At 42.2% G+C, this 15232-nt stretch overlaps 1 protein-coding gene across 1 annotated transcript; it reads right to left on the reverse strand.

Annotated features, from left to right (window-relative positions):
- Positions 1-874: 874 nt before the first annotated feature.
- LOC140573798 (butyrophilin subfamily 3 member A1-like) lies at positions 875-10221 on the reverse strand. Its single transcript, XM_072693369.1, has 10 exons — positions 10084-10221; positions 6702-6786; positions 6124-6222; positions 5181-5282; positions 4462-4596; positions 3552-3689; positions 3186-3237; positions 3072-3098; positions 1990-2016; positions 875-1903 (listed from the first exon to the last, which is right to left on the reverse strand). The coding sequence occupies exons 2-10, from the start codon at positions 6759-6761 to the stop codon at positions 1344-1346; spliced, it is 1200 nt and encodes a 399-aa protein (XP_072549470.1). The 5' UTR covers positions 6762-6786; positions 10084-10221; the 3' UTR covers positions 875-1343.
- Between the last annotated feature and the right edge of the window lie 5011 nt (positions 10222-15232).

Genomic DNA, 15232 nt, shown 5'->3' on the forward strand with positions numbered 1-15232 from the left:
GACCATGATGTGGTCATGTCCTAGAACCCAGTATATATTGACCTAGTTTTAACTTAATTTTTCTCTCGTACCTCCAGGGGTTTCTTTGAATTATGGGCTTGTAGTGACCACATCACTGTATTCAATATGAATGAGGTTTACATTCAGCTGGGCTAGCTGAATTCAAATCTGGCTGTATTCAATCAGCTAAATGTCATCAAATGTCATCCTTTTTTCAAGAGTGATTAAGTTGCCAACTTGTTCATTAATAAATCAAAAATACTTCAAAGTGTGGTGTGTTGTGTTTTCTTTAAGACCTGAAACCCACTGTGACAAAGATCAATACTAGAGGACATCAGGATGTGCTTTTTTTTTTTTTTTTTTTTAAAACACCATTGTATGTGAACCAAAAGTCTGTAATCCAAAAGGAACCACTGCTGAAAAAAAACAACCAACAAATTCCTGCTCATTAAAGCAACACTATGGAAAATTGGAATTTCTTGCTCCTGGGCTCCCTCTACAGTCAGGAAATGTAATTTGGCTTTGAGCCACCACTTAAAAAAAACATTTTTTTTCTGGACAAGCTGAGAGATACAGAACGGTCACTGAACGTGAAAGTGATTAAAGCTTGACGACTGATGCGGGAATAGTAATAGTACTGGAGTTTTTTTTTTTACAATAAGACTCTCTTCCTGCCCACTGCTCCAAAGTTGAGTTCCATGCGGCAGTTAGCAGCATGCCAAGCTCTGAGTAGCAACGAAAGTGATGCGATTCTCCCTATTACAAGCATCACAATGATTCTGGCGCTGTTATTTTAAGGTCGAAATGCTACATACTGTTGCTTTAATGGCCCGTTCTTTAAGCTACGCAGAAAAGTGCAAACGGCACAAAGAAATGGGTGTATGAGTTCATTCTGATTTATTATTCACAGAAAGTGCATTTTCATGGCAGGATTACTATCTCACAGATCACATACATTTGTTACATACATCTATGAAAGTGCAGAATGGACAAGTTGAGCAGATTGCCTTTCTAATAAGGTGCAAACAGTAAGTACAACAGAAGCAGCAGCAGCAGCAACAACAGACTAAGATAACTGGTAGTCTTTTTTTTAAGAGCTACAGATTTGTCATTCACAAAGACTTGTTTAACCAGTGGTGTAGCTAATATCAGGGGGTGGGCGTTTCACAAAACAGGATTCCCTAGTTATCCCGGCAAAGCGAAAGGCCAAGACTGACCGCCCAATATGCGAATAGACAGCCCTCGCTTTAGGCCCAAGTTCTCAAGCTTTACTGAAATCCTGCTTTGCGAAACGCCTCCCAGGAGTGCTTTTCAGATGAAGTGCTGATTTAGAGCATGACCCTTCAGCCCCACAGGCACAAGCCTGGGCACATGCAGCGGCTCCTGTTCCCTGGTGACCGGATCACCAGGTCTTTCACGATCTCCACCGTGCCGAAGAGCGGGAAGAGCTTCTCGTCAAAGCTCTCATTGTACGTGTAGATGTGCGCGCGTCTCTCCGCGTCGTAAAAGGACAGCTGGCCCTGGTCGAAGTCCAGGTGGACTCCGACCCTGCGTGGGATGAGGTCGGGAGGCAGGGCCGTGAAGGGCACGGTCAGGGCCTTGAGCTCGGTCCCTCTCTCTAGGCGCAGGGTCAGGTAGCCAGTATGCGTGTTGAGAGACTTGAAGCCCTTGCGCAGCGCGGACTCTTTGGCCACGCCCAGGCGCCAGTCCATCTCGCCCACGTCCACCTCCCAGTAGTGGCGGCCTGAGCGGAAGCCCTCCATGCCCACGGCGCACCACCAGCCGTCGAAGCGCTGGTGGATGTTGGGCACGTCTTTGCGCTCGAAGCCGCAGCGCATGCGCTTCTCGTCATCGGAGATCAGCAGGTCCGGGTTGGCCGTGTCCAGGTCCAGGGTCACCTCGACTGTAGGAGCAACGGGCTGCAATGACATTCCACTCTTGGCGAGGTTACAGATATATCTGCTTGATTCGAGAACATGCTAAACTTACCTGCAGCGTCAGAGATCCATTCCCACACTGATGAACAAAAAAGGGGGAAAAAAGAAGGTTGATATTCTCTCAGGCTTATTCCTCAGTGTATAATTCATTATACTATTAATTAATATGCTATAAGTTATGTATATTGAAATATGGACCTCTACAGAGCACTTTAGAGGAACACTATACAAATATTGGGTGGGGCCGTTCTTTAGGGTCATGGCTCTTTGCTTTGCTCTTCCAGAAGACATTCCTTTAAGACCTCACACAATTTCTGCAGATATTTATGGCCACATTCATGCTGCGAATATCCCATTCTGCCACATCCTAAAAATCCTGTGTTCTATTGGATTCCGACTGGGAAGGCCACTGAAGAACAGTGAACTCATTGGGAAGTTCAAAGAACCAGTTTAAAAGATGTCTGTTTGCGACATGATGCATTATCATGCTGGAAGTAGCCATCAGAAGATGGGTAAATTGTGGTGCACATGGTCAACAACACGTCTCCAGTAGTCTGTGGCATTTAAGCAATGATTGACTGCTATTAACGCACCCTTTCCCACTCCCATTCCATTATACCACCTCCACCATCCTGGATTGTTGACACCAGTAGCCATGGATTCAAGCTCTTGGTGCCAAATTCAGACCCTGCCATCTGTTTTTTTGATTGATTCATCAGACCAGACTATGTTTTTCCAGTCTTCAGCTGTCCAGCGTTGGTGAGCCTGTGCCCACTGCAGCCTCAGCTTTCTGTTCTTGACTGACAGAAGTGCAATCCGACGTGGTCTTCTGCTGACGCAGCCCATCGGCCTCACGGTTTGACAGCTTGCGCTTTCTGAGATGCTTTTTCTGCTCGTCACGGTTGCACAGAGGGGTTATCTGAGTTGCTGTAGGCTTTCTGCCAGAGATCCCATTTTACCTCCATTCTGATGGTTGATATGAACATAACCAGAAGCTGCTGGTGCAAATCTGCATAATTGTGTGCACTGCTGCCACACAATGGTATAATTACAAAATGACACAGATGTTGCTAATAAGATGCTCAGCAAGTGTAAATGGGAATGCCAGATATCAATATCACTTGTATGACTTACCAGTGTGAGGTATATAGGGCGTGGCACCTAAAAGCCAAAATGAAAAAAAATAAAGTTACTAAGAATCAACCTTCTACACAAGGTCTGAGTTGTAAAATTAGCACTTTAACCCACCTGTTTTCTGACTCCTCTGCTTCCAAATCAGCCACTGCTTGGGAATGTTCTCCTGAAACACATGGGAAACTGTTGTTTTTTTATTTTCTAAATGGCTGACAAACCATTTAGCCTTTAAGGTTTTCACATGTTTTAGTCACACCCACTGACCAAATGTTTGTGGACACCCCCATTTTGCGCTCCCTCTAAAACACACATGTTCAAATGCACACAAAACCTGTATAATATCCATATAACAGCACTGTCAAAATCCTAAGGTCGCTGTGGCCAAATGGCAAGCGTTGGCTGTCGTTTTCTGGCCGCTGGATCACACTCACTTGAACAGGTGTCCATAAACCTTTTGGCCACATAGTGTCGCTCTCAAACCTTGTCCAGCTCTTTTGCCAGTAGGGTCCAGAAGATCAGCTCCATGGCAGGCTGCAGAGTGGGCATGTGGCCTCGTCTCCAGTGCTTCTCCAAATCATCCAGCACCACCACCACCTGCTCTCCTGGCCACACACTTTGCTAGGGAGGGGGAGGGGGGGTGCATCAGAACACACCATCTGACCACCTTCATTCTAATCTCTCTAGGAGAGCTCTTAATAAAGCAAACGTATGTATGTAAGTAAGTATGTGTACTATATGTATACTGATTTCTAATTATAATAGTTAAAAAAAAAAAACTTTTCAGACTCATATGCATCTTCAATCTTCCTGAAGGCCACAGAGAGCTCTTTGGATCTTGGTGATCCATGGTGATATCACATGTCAACAATCCAGAACAACCAAACTAAATGTCTGAGGTTTAAATAAGACAGGCTCCTCCAAAGTCCTCTCTGCACCTGATTCCAATTTCATACATGTTTAGTTACATCACCTCCATCTCTCAGTACTGGTAAAATAATGCTCAAAAGTCCATATGAATAAACATGTTAAAAAAGACAAAGGATTTCAGTGGGTGTCCTACATTTTTTCACGACATCGATATTTTCTATCATAAATCACCTTTTTAGTCAAGCAAACATGCAAATAAACTTGTACTGTGGTACAGGATTACAAAAAGCTCAGATTCCACACACTACAACGCACTACACGGTACAAAGCCATGATCTCTGAATGCATTTCTGACGATTCATTAGGTTTGACAGACTCCTAGATTCTAAAAATCCTAAAAATTCCTAGATTGCTGTCTAGGCATGTCCCTGAACTCCTCTCCTAATGGAAAAGCAGCACCTTTGGCTCGAGTATCTGACTAATCTGAGAGTCAGTGTGAGTGAAGTGTTAACTATGGACTTACCTCTGGTTGAGCCCTCAGATCTTTGATCCAGTTGAGGATGAGTATTTTCGCCCTCTCTACATCCTGCTCATTGGTCAGAGTCAGCTCCTTCCAGTCACTCTTCTCGGGCCACCCATCAGTCTGCATTGGCCTTTTCTGCCAGGAGGACATTATTAACATTTAATTAAACTCATAACACATTAATGTCATTTTACATATCTCTATGGCATTACCCAAGACACTCGTATCCAGAGCACATGTGAGAGTTACAAAGCCTTAATAACCAACTACTAACTGGGCTGCCTTCTAATATTACATAATACTTAACAATGATACCTATAATAATCATTACAGACAACAGGGAATACTAGGCTAGGATTGACCATAGCCACCAGTGCGTAGTGTGTACGGTGGATCTTGTGGAACTGGTGGCACTGGAGGTAGGTACAGGTCTTTAGTCAAAAGGGAGGCCAGTGAGCTTGTGAGGCAGTGGGTGAGTTAGGAATGCACTGGGCCCTATGTGTAACCCCAATTATTAGGTGCAGCATCTTATCCTGTAGCATTTCACTGTTAACACCTAGAGGTTCTTCTGGACAAGGCTGCCCATTTTACACTCTACCAGAGATTAAATCTCCAAAGTATACAACATAGATATTGTGCTAGAATGGAAAAACACATAACCACTGTTTTAGGACATAAAGGCCATTCAGAATGATTACACTGTGACTGAAGTACTTTACCTTGCTCTCCAGCCAGGAGGCCCACTCCAGTATGAAAGCCCTGCAGGTGAGTGTGGGCCAGACGTCCTCACAGCTGGTGATGTTCTCCAGCACCTCAGACCTCTGCATGCAGCCAGAGACCGGATTATGTTAATAAGCTGCATCAGGACCATTAAAGTAACACTTTCACTGTTAAAAACTACTGAAGTATCAGCAACTCACACAGTATTTTTTACCTCAACCTCATTCCTGTCCAGGTCTGGCTTTGCATGGTCTTTAATTAGCCGCAATGTAATATTCATTTTATTTAACCTCACATTTTGAATGTTCAGTCAGGTCTATCTACTTCATACTTTCAGATCTAATATATGGTCATAGCATTTCTATGAGCCTACTCTGGTTTAAAAAAAAATAATAAAATGATGGTTTACTGTAAAGGCTATTTATAGTTAACTATAATCAGCTTGTAGAATACTCACTAAAATGCTGGACAATTTGACTTGACATACCTCAGTCCTAATTTCCTCAGACTTTGTCCAAAAAAAAAAAAAAAACAAGCTTTTGCAAGGCTTTTATATCATTTTTATATAAGAGAGAGTAACTGCATTCGGATTTGCTAAAAATGTTGTGTTTTATGTTTAAGTATCCTACAGTCGCTGTGATTATTATTGTTTAGTTAAATGAGAATAAAAACTAATGACATCTAATAGAGGAAAGCTAATCCATCATCTATAAGGTTCTCTTCAAAAAGATTAGTTTAAAACCCACTGCTTTTCTTCCTTTTGTAAAACTTAAGGATTTGATAAATGATTTCAATTCAAATAAAAGGACAGAGGCAGAGAGTTTAAAAACTTTGCTTGTAAATGAAACTAGTAGACATACACAACATGCAGCAGGGGCTTATCTGTGGTGTTATTATGCTAGACCACTGATGTAGATGATTCACCCTTTGTCATTATTGTACCTGACAGACTCTGCTCAGGTCCTTGGCCAGGTTCACAATGAACTGCTGGCTCTCATCCAGAGGCTCTCTCTTCTCATTTTTCGCCCTCTTGTGAGATTCCTGTTCAGAGAAATCCAGTACGTTTCAGCGTAAAATACACAGCTGGTGTGAAAAGACTGTAAGCTAAGCAGGAAACAGCAGTGGTGAGAGATTTATTCTGGGAAGGCAGTCGGTGCTGACAGTTAAGGTTACGCTGAAAGACTATGTAGTGAAAAAAAAGAAAGGACAAAGCTTCTGAGACTTATCATAATGCACATCACGCTCGTCCCCTTTCTCTGCCTTCTCTGGGCTATTATTCACCCTCCCCCCAACCAAAACCCCCTGTCTGATTCACAGAGTTACCACTAAGACCACCCCAAACAGCAATTAATCAAACGAACAAACAAACTGGAATGGCAGCAGCTCAGTCTTGCGCCAGTAATGACATATAGAGCCCAACTGCGGCTTTTGCCGTGTACTTTTGCAAAACATCCTTCGACCTAGTTGCATTATTTTGACCCAGTTTGCGTCACAGTGCAGAAAAACCTAAACACAGGCACCTTGAGCTTGACAGTGATGTTCTTGGCCGGCTCGATGAGGAACTGAAGACATTGCATCATCTTGGCTGGTCTGCAGTGAAATCTCCTAACGAAAAAAAAGCATTAAACATCAAAGCCTCACCTCCATAATCATAATTCTACTGAGGGTGATGAAAGTCTCAACCCCCTGCTTTACTGGTGTTCTGAGTGAAATGAAGTTCTCACAAATCTTCTACAGGAAATTGAAAAACTAAAATAAGACACTGCTGATTCTATTTGCTTGCTGAATTCAAAGGGAAAAATGAAAACATGCTTATGTGGTAAATGAAGTCAATTAACAGTAAGTGTGTTTTAGACTGTGCATCTTATTCCCACTTAATCTTACATCAACAAAACACTTTAACCCGAACAGTCTGCTGGTTACTTGGAGACTAACTGACTAAATGTACTTGTTCTAAAAAGACTGAGCCACAGAAATGGCTCAAAAAAACAGGATGATCCTTAAGGTCAAGTTGTGTAACTGGTAAAAAAGGTACTGAATACGTGTCTTTGACGGTACAAACCAAACTGTCACTGGGATGGTTTGGTACCAACCACCCCCCCTCAAAAAAAAAAAAAAGATTGTGCCTCTAAACTTTAGCACAAATCTTTAGCACAAAAAAATGTTTTTATTTTATTTGTATTTTTTTTTTATTAATTTGTAAAATAATATGGTTGATAAGGAATACTAATTGCTATATATATATATATATATATATATATATATATATATATATATATATATATATATATATATATAAAACTATAACTCTAGACAGAATATCTGTTTGGTTGCATTTTCCTTATCATTGCTATCGCTGAACATTGTAATTTTTAATCCTATTTAATCCATTACATGATGCCCTTCCCATTTTTAATGATGAGTGGACCCAATCATTTTTACACTTAGGTTGAGTAGGTTTTTCCCTCTAGTATAAAGCAGGGTTGCACAATATTGGGAAAAACTGACATTGTAATTGTTATTGGACCAATCAATAAAATAAATAAATAAAAAAAGTATATATATATATATATATATATATATATATATATATATTGTTTTTTTTTTTTGTTTTTTTTGTTTTTTTTACAGATTTCACCAGAAATCATCAGAAATTAATGAGAATTCAATTCAACATGGCAGGATATTAATAACAGACTCTGTGTATCCAGGACTGGAGAAAAAGACATTACATATACTATATTAGACAGTGGGTGGATATAATATGTCATGGAAAATGAGACAACAGCTTTTCCTTTTATATCCAGCAGCAAAAAAAAAAAAGTTGTAGCATGACGTGCATGTCCTGCGATGTGACTACTGCACATGGGAACGTTGCAATGACGATGCTGAAACGATATATTGTGCAGCCCAGGTTTAATCATGATGGCTGTAGCACAGTGCTGGTGCCAACCCTGCTTCTCTGTAAACCCTCGAGAACTTTAACGGAAGCTAGCTGATGCTGATATGCACTCCAGTCCACTCTATGAGACGCGACTCGACAAAATCAAGAAGGATTTGCGTCTCTGCTTTGACTTGAACATCAACAATCACCAACATGTAGCAATGAGTGATATGCATGGACATGGCTCTCGTATTGATTGACTGTGATTGAGATCACAGTGGCGCAGTCCATAGTGCCACTTACAGTATGTAAACAGAAACAGGCCGGAAAAGTGGGACAATACTTGGAGGCGGTTTCAAAACAGACTTAGCTCAATCATTAAACACGTGACAGATCCGACCTGCAATGCATGACTTTGTCTCGGAACCAAAACAACCCCATAAGAACAATTCTGGGTCAACTCATACTCGCCCTTGACCTAATTAGGGGGACGTGATTTCCATGTATCTTAGCTTCTGTTAGTTATTACATTACACTGAGCTAGTCAGGAGTCCAGAGGCTTTATTTGTCGTTTCAACTGTGTGCAAGTACACAGTGGAGTGAAATCACACTCCTCCAGGAACTTGGTGCAAACCAGCAAAACACAACACTGCCCAAGACTACTTGAAGTGCAGTGTGCAAACGTGCAAAACCATAGAGCAGAGAAATGCTTTGTTAAGTGTTAAGCATGCAAAGACTAAACAGTTATTACAGCCACAATAATGTGGACGTCTACGGATACACTGTGGATAAGTGATAAGTGACTTGATTATATGCTAAGCTTGAGGGCCCCCATGAGGGTCCATTTAAAGCACATATGCCTTTAGCAAGCAATTAAGGCTTTGGAAAGCAGGTGTGCTTGGAAGACTGTCCTGGAACTGCTCGATCTAGGACAATCCGTTAACCGCACAATGCAGTGGTGCTAGTTAATGCCCTAGATCATGCAGGTCTATGACTTTACAGGCCCTTAAGGTCATTTCAGGTCACTCTGCACCCCAGTGAACCGTAAAGACGTGAGGTGAGGTGGGGTGGGGTGGGGCGGGACTGGATGACGCCTGACGCAGACAGCACTGCAAAGCCTGCTGCCATGGTCTGCCAGCCTGCACGTGAGCTGAGCCAGCATGGCACTCTGCGCAGGATTATCCCAGCAGGGCCATCCAAGCACTGTCTTATCATAAGAACTAGCAGAGATAAGAAGCAGAGGAGGAATTTTCCTTTGTCACACTTGCACACAACACCTCCAGCACCTGATACCCCCTTATTTTCCACTGTCAGCGGTACTGATCAATTGTTCAATTGTTCAATTATTCATCAATATCGCAATTCGATACACATATTAATCATATTACATCAGCTTTCAGTTTCATTGGTAGGATAAAATAGCTGATATGCAAATTAATATGCAAATTAAGCTCATTCACCCCTGCCAACTACTATTTTAAGATCCATGATGACTTCTATTATGCCATTATGCATGATTTTGAATGGCAATGCATTCAGATTGTACTAGAGATGCACAGCTGCTTATTTTCGTACTACGACACTCTTATAAGGCCATTAATCCTCAAGCCTGTTTGGCTCCCACTGGGTGAAATATTGACTTACCCACCGTCTCAACGCTGACCCTATTCAACCAGTCTAGACTGGCATTTGGCATTTGGAGTAAACAATGCAGGGCACATGACATTGCGGCACCGCTGAGCAGCCAGCATGTATATTGATGAGTCAATGCCCTTGAATGACATTGCAACGCTGCAGCGTCCACACCTCTCCGCTGCTAGCGGACCGCATCGTTACGCGCACGGTCTCATGCATGCACGGTGCCATGCCGCGCTGCAGCGACGTGACGTTTCTCGACATAGCTAGCTATCAAAACACAGCAGCGTGACATTGAGCACAGCGAGCAGCGGCCCTTTTTGCGTGGACTTGGGCATTTCTTCACAAATAGATAGCTACTATCTGTATACTGAGTGACCTACCTGTGCAGCAGCAGCAGCGGCAGCAGCGGCAGCAGCTGTGTGTCCCAAGTTTTAAGCTTTGCGGAGACGGGAGGATTTGCACGCGTTTGAGCCGAGAGTGAGTTGCAGGCAACGGTCGCGCTTGTTTACATGCCACTCCCCCCTCCCCTCGTCGGTGACTCATCCGGGTACTTTTCTGAAGAAACGGGGAGGTGGCGGCGCGGAGGCGCCATGATAGTTGTGGCTCTAATGTGTGGAGGTCAACACAAAAATGTGCATCTTAGGAAAAATACTGCAGCCATATGTGGTCTGTGAGTACAGGGTGATTAGACTTGACATGCTGCTGCTGCGGATGTGGTATTACGGTGTTTAAAATTACGCTGTTTTTTTTTTATTTATTACGGTATTATTTATTTACAGGAAATATTTTATAACTTATAGTGTATAGTTAATTCGTACCTCATTGTAATAAGGGAGATATGTGTATAAATAGTCTATATATAATATATATCTATATATCTAGCTAGATACACAGACAGCGACGCCATGATTGTTGTGGCTGGGTATGTGGTTGTTCCCCCACCCCTTGTCTTTGGACTACCTATCCACAACCACTCTTTATCATTTATCCTGCTTATGATATTGTGTGAGGAGTAAATGCCTTAATTCACACATCCACTTTATCACAAACACCCTCTCATTGACCTCTGAGGTCAGTTATGTAGGCTTACTGTTACATGCTGTAATCCTGCACTGCTGTCCATTTCTCACCCACTCTACCCAATTCATCACTGGTCGATTTTCTGACCACGGGAGTTGCTGAGGTAGATATGTGTGTTGTGGGCATCTCTAAAAACAGCACAGTGACTGTCGCACTGGTGTGTTCACAAATTTGAATATCCCTGAATGTAAGAAAAACATGAACAATGTCTATCAATATATTTTAAGGAACAGCATAAGGTTCATGTGTCCAAAACTGTGTCTGATCATTATAGGAAACACAATTTGACAAGATAGTGGACTATCTTGGACAGTGTGAGTGCCAGCCTTCCTTAGAAAGGCTCTCTGATAGGCCTGATTATGATATTTGGAGAGTACTATGGTGGATGTCGGAGGCTTGTTTAATGTGGTGCCTTTTAAATATTCACATTACACACGATTACAACACAGATTCACTTGCCGTGCACCTTGTAGGTCAACTATGTATAGATTGTAGACTGGTTGTTGATCCTCATCCTCTTCCCCATTCCTTATAGGTCAGTTTCTGACCTCTGGACCATTGTTGCCCAGCTATTATTTGGTTGGCGGATCACTGCCAACACAGCAGTTACACTGACATGGAATAGTAATGGGTGTGGTGGTGTGGTTTTTACAGACACCTGTTAAAGAGATGAAGAACTAGAAGATCGGACAAAATCAGACAGATTTAGTGCACTGATGATCACACAGATGCAATAAACAGAGCCGCTGTATATATACTGTAATATAATACACGCCAAAGCATGATTATCAAGGTATTGAAAAGAACTTCCAAAAGAGAAGCCTTTGGAAAGCCTTTTCACCAAATCCCATTCTCTAGTTGTTCGACAAGATCATCCTTTGAGTCCCCTAATCCAAAGGAGCCATTATTTTTCTGTTCAACCGCTCTTAAGTGGCTCATTCTGGACACTTAATGTCAGAGATGAGCAGGCTCTCCCTATGGTTCCTCAGCTTAATGGGCCCTGTTTTAGAAGATCAATGACCTGAGCTGTAATGGCACACAGAGGAGGAAGGTTTAGGAGATTAACGAACTGCTACGTTCCCTGTGTCTTCTTTTTGGTCCACAATGACACAACCTCGTTCACACAGCAGTGTCCCGCTCCCCGAGGCCTGACTCCAGCTGTGCATCTCAATAGAAGACGCTTACAAGCTCTGTGTGGCCTGAGTCTCATTAAGACACCTGCCATATAGCCGGACAATGGAGGCCCGAAGAGCGTTGCTCGAAATGGGCCTGCAGGACTCCAGAGCTGAATTAGAGTGCAGGTAGCCAGATTGAAGCAAGGGATGATCCGCTATGACGTGGGTCAGTGCTTCCACACTTGCCCGCTAGGAGTCGCGATTTGACAAATGTTGACTCAGCAGCTTCCTGTCTGGGAGGAGCAGCCTTTGGAAAGTCTTTATGGAGCTGTACTCCTCTCCACTGGAGAGGAAGAAAGAGCAAGTAAAGGCCTACATCATCAGAAGGCACATTATCATATTTTGTAATTCATAGTATCTCTCAACAGAGCATGTACACAGCAGGTGCGATTACAGTGCTGCTACAGATGATGCTTGCAGTATATTATATATCTAAAAACACACTAGTTAACCTTTAAAGGGCTGGAATTTTCACAATAATGAAAAAAAAGTGTGATTCAGAATGTAAACATTGCTGACGTGTCATATAAATTTCATATAAACCAATGCATTTACACATTTCCTCCTATGTAGTCAACAGTGGTTTAGCCCTGCCCATTTACACTGAAGTTATAAGGAGTGTTTCAGCCTGCACCGCATTGTGAATAAGGCACAACACAGGGCAGCCGATCGGAACAGAGAACAGGGGTCATGTACGAGTCTTAATAACACAGTTGCAAAAAGCATTCATTTTCATTTTAAGAAACAATAAAAAATGAAATTAATTTAATTATGATGTTTTTTGGTACATATAACCACACAAATAATGTCATAAGTGGATCTTAGGGATGCCTACAGAGTAATAATAAGAGTACTCATTTGCATATTAGCACATTTCAGTGTCATGCAGTATTGATATTGCAAATGTCAGTATTCCAGTTATGGATAACAAATTTACATTTACATTTACATTTTACGGCATTTAGCTGACGCTCTTATCCAGAGCGACTTCCATGGTTACTCATATTACAGAGGAGGGCCAATGCAGTGTTAGGAGTCTCGACCAAGGACTTTTATTGGTGTAGCGCACCCAGACTGGGAATCAAACCCTGGTCTCCTACATGGTGTAATAGCTCACTGGCAGCTAGTGGTTTTATCTGTTGCACCACACCAACCACCAACCAAATGATCTACAGTGCTGTGCACCCTAAGCATGCTGCAGCGTATTAACTCTGAATACGTGCTGAATGTACACTATGGATGGGTGCCCAATCAGGGATTAAGCCCAAACCCATTGTGTTAGATCTGTACAATCTCCATTAAGAATGTTGTATGGTCCAAGACTAGTCTTAATCCCTGGATGGAAAGATTGCGGACCCCTGCTCATTCAATGTTCCTTCTAAAATCAATGGTTTGTCCTCCGATTCCTGCAGTATTGGTCTTGACACTAGATGTCAAGAACATTGCTGTGAGGATTTCACATTAGCCCTTGTTTTGAATGGCCCTCCATCACTCTAGAGCACACTGTTCCACTGTTCCAGGGGCCAAACACTGAACATTAATTAAGGATTCACTAGTAAAAAGTAGTGTCCTTCATTACCACATGCCATAGTGTTACATACAGTGGTGTAACTGTGTCTATCACTGTTAGCTTCAAAATAGGTTCTATATAGTGAAACAAAAAATCATCGCTGTCATGCAAAAACATTGTACACTACATGTCCAAATGTTTGTGGACACCCCTTACTACTGCTTTAAAATGCATCCATTCCTAACACAGTTGTGAAACACGTACACACAGCGATATGAATCTGTTGGTCCCCTTCCATAATGCCAGGCGTGGGCTAGAAACGTATAAATCCCCCCAGCATTGAGCTGTGGAGCAGTGGAGCTGTGTTTTCTGTAATGAAGAATGGTGCTCCATCTAATACTTTTAGGATGAGTTTGGGAGTTGGGGATGAGGTGGGCTGGTGTTCATCCAACATCCTAACCTCACTAACACACTAACTATTGTTGCTGAAAGCAATCATATCCTCACAGCAATGCTCTAAATTGTCATAGAAAGCCTTCCCTGGACAGTAGAGACAGTTACTCCAACAAAAGCAGGATTTAATCTTTTTTAATATCCTTGATTTTGGAAGAAACAATAAAAGAGCAGATCCAAATCCCAGTTCCAATACTTCTGTCCACATTTGCCATTTGCTGACAGTGTTAATCTGGCAGTTCTTTACGTGATGTGGAAATGATTGGTGACTGGACCAATAGAAATGCTGTAAAATGTCTTGGAATATTTCTATGTTGACTTCAATTGAAATACAAGGACGGGTTTTCCCCTTTCTTCCATAAAGTTGCCATTTTGGAGATATGAGGTTTTATTCAGACAGCCAAGATATGCATATGCTTGTTCTCGTGATAGCACAAGAACAATGAGTTGAAAAAAGAGAGTGGTTTAACAGCTTCATCCCTGTATATGGACACTGTGGCCTGGGAAATTGAAATTGTAGCAAAGAAGATGTGATTTTCCACAGCGCTGGGCTCTTTAGGAGTGTGGGTCTAACATCTTGTGGTCAAAAGGACGCAAACAGCCAGTCTACAACTGGCTGTGGCACTGCTGCCTTGTGAATTCAAATGAGTTAAAAATGGGTCTTTGCAAATGGGACGCTGTTTGCGAATGCAAAGCAAACCCAGTGTTCCGAACACAGAGTGCACTGGCCAACAGAAATTACAGTGTTTCCAAGGACCAAAAGCCACAGGAGACGATTTGGTAGGACGGCCTTAAAGAGAGTACTCCAGCATTCTTCGGCCTAATCTCTTTGTGCCCTACATACAGTCCAATACAAAGACCACTGATTGTGTATAGCTATAGCTGACTTGTACAGTTAGTAAAAGTAAACAGAAAATCTGCTGACTCAGAACTGATAATAGAAGCCAATGAACAGAAAGTGAGTTCTGAGTCAGCATGTTTTCTGCTTATTCCTGAGTATGGAGAAATCGCTGTATGTGGTGACCCACTGTATGCTACAGACAACCCAGATTAGACCAGATCACACCAGAAACCATAATTTAACCTGAACATATTTCACCATTTCCTGAAGGCCTATTTTCAGTCTTCTAGGGACAGTTCTCGAGACCCAGATTAATGTTAAGGCGCAACTAAGGCTAAGCAGAATTTCCAATCATGAATTGCCATTTCCACTTCAATGAAGTCTAAGACTAGGCTAAATCCATAGCTCTCACATAGCTCATACACTCAGCAAACAGGGTTCAATATAGAAATGAAGTTCTTTGGCTTGTA

Source organism: Salminus brasiliensis, chromosome 12, assembly GCF_030463535.1.
Source record: "Salminus brasiliensis chromosome 12, fSalBra1.hap2, whole genome shotgun sequence".
Classification (NCBI taxonomy): domain Eukaryota; kingdom Metazoa; phylum Chordata; class Actinopteri; order Characiformes; family Bryconidae; genus Salminus; species Salminus brasiliensis.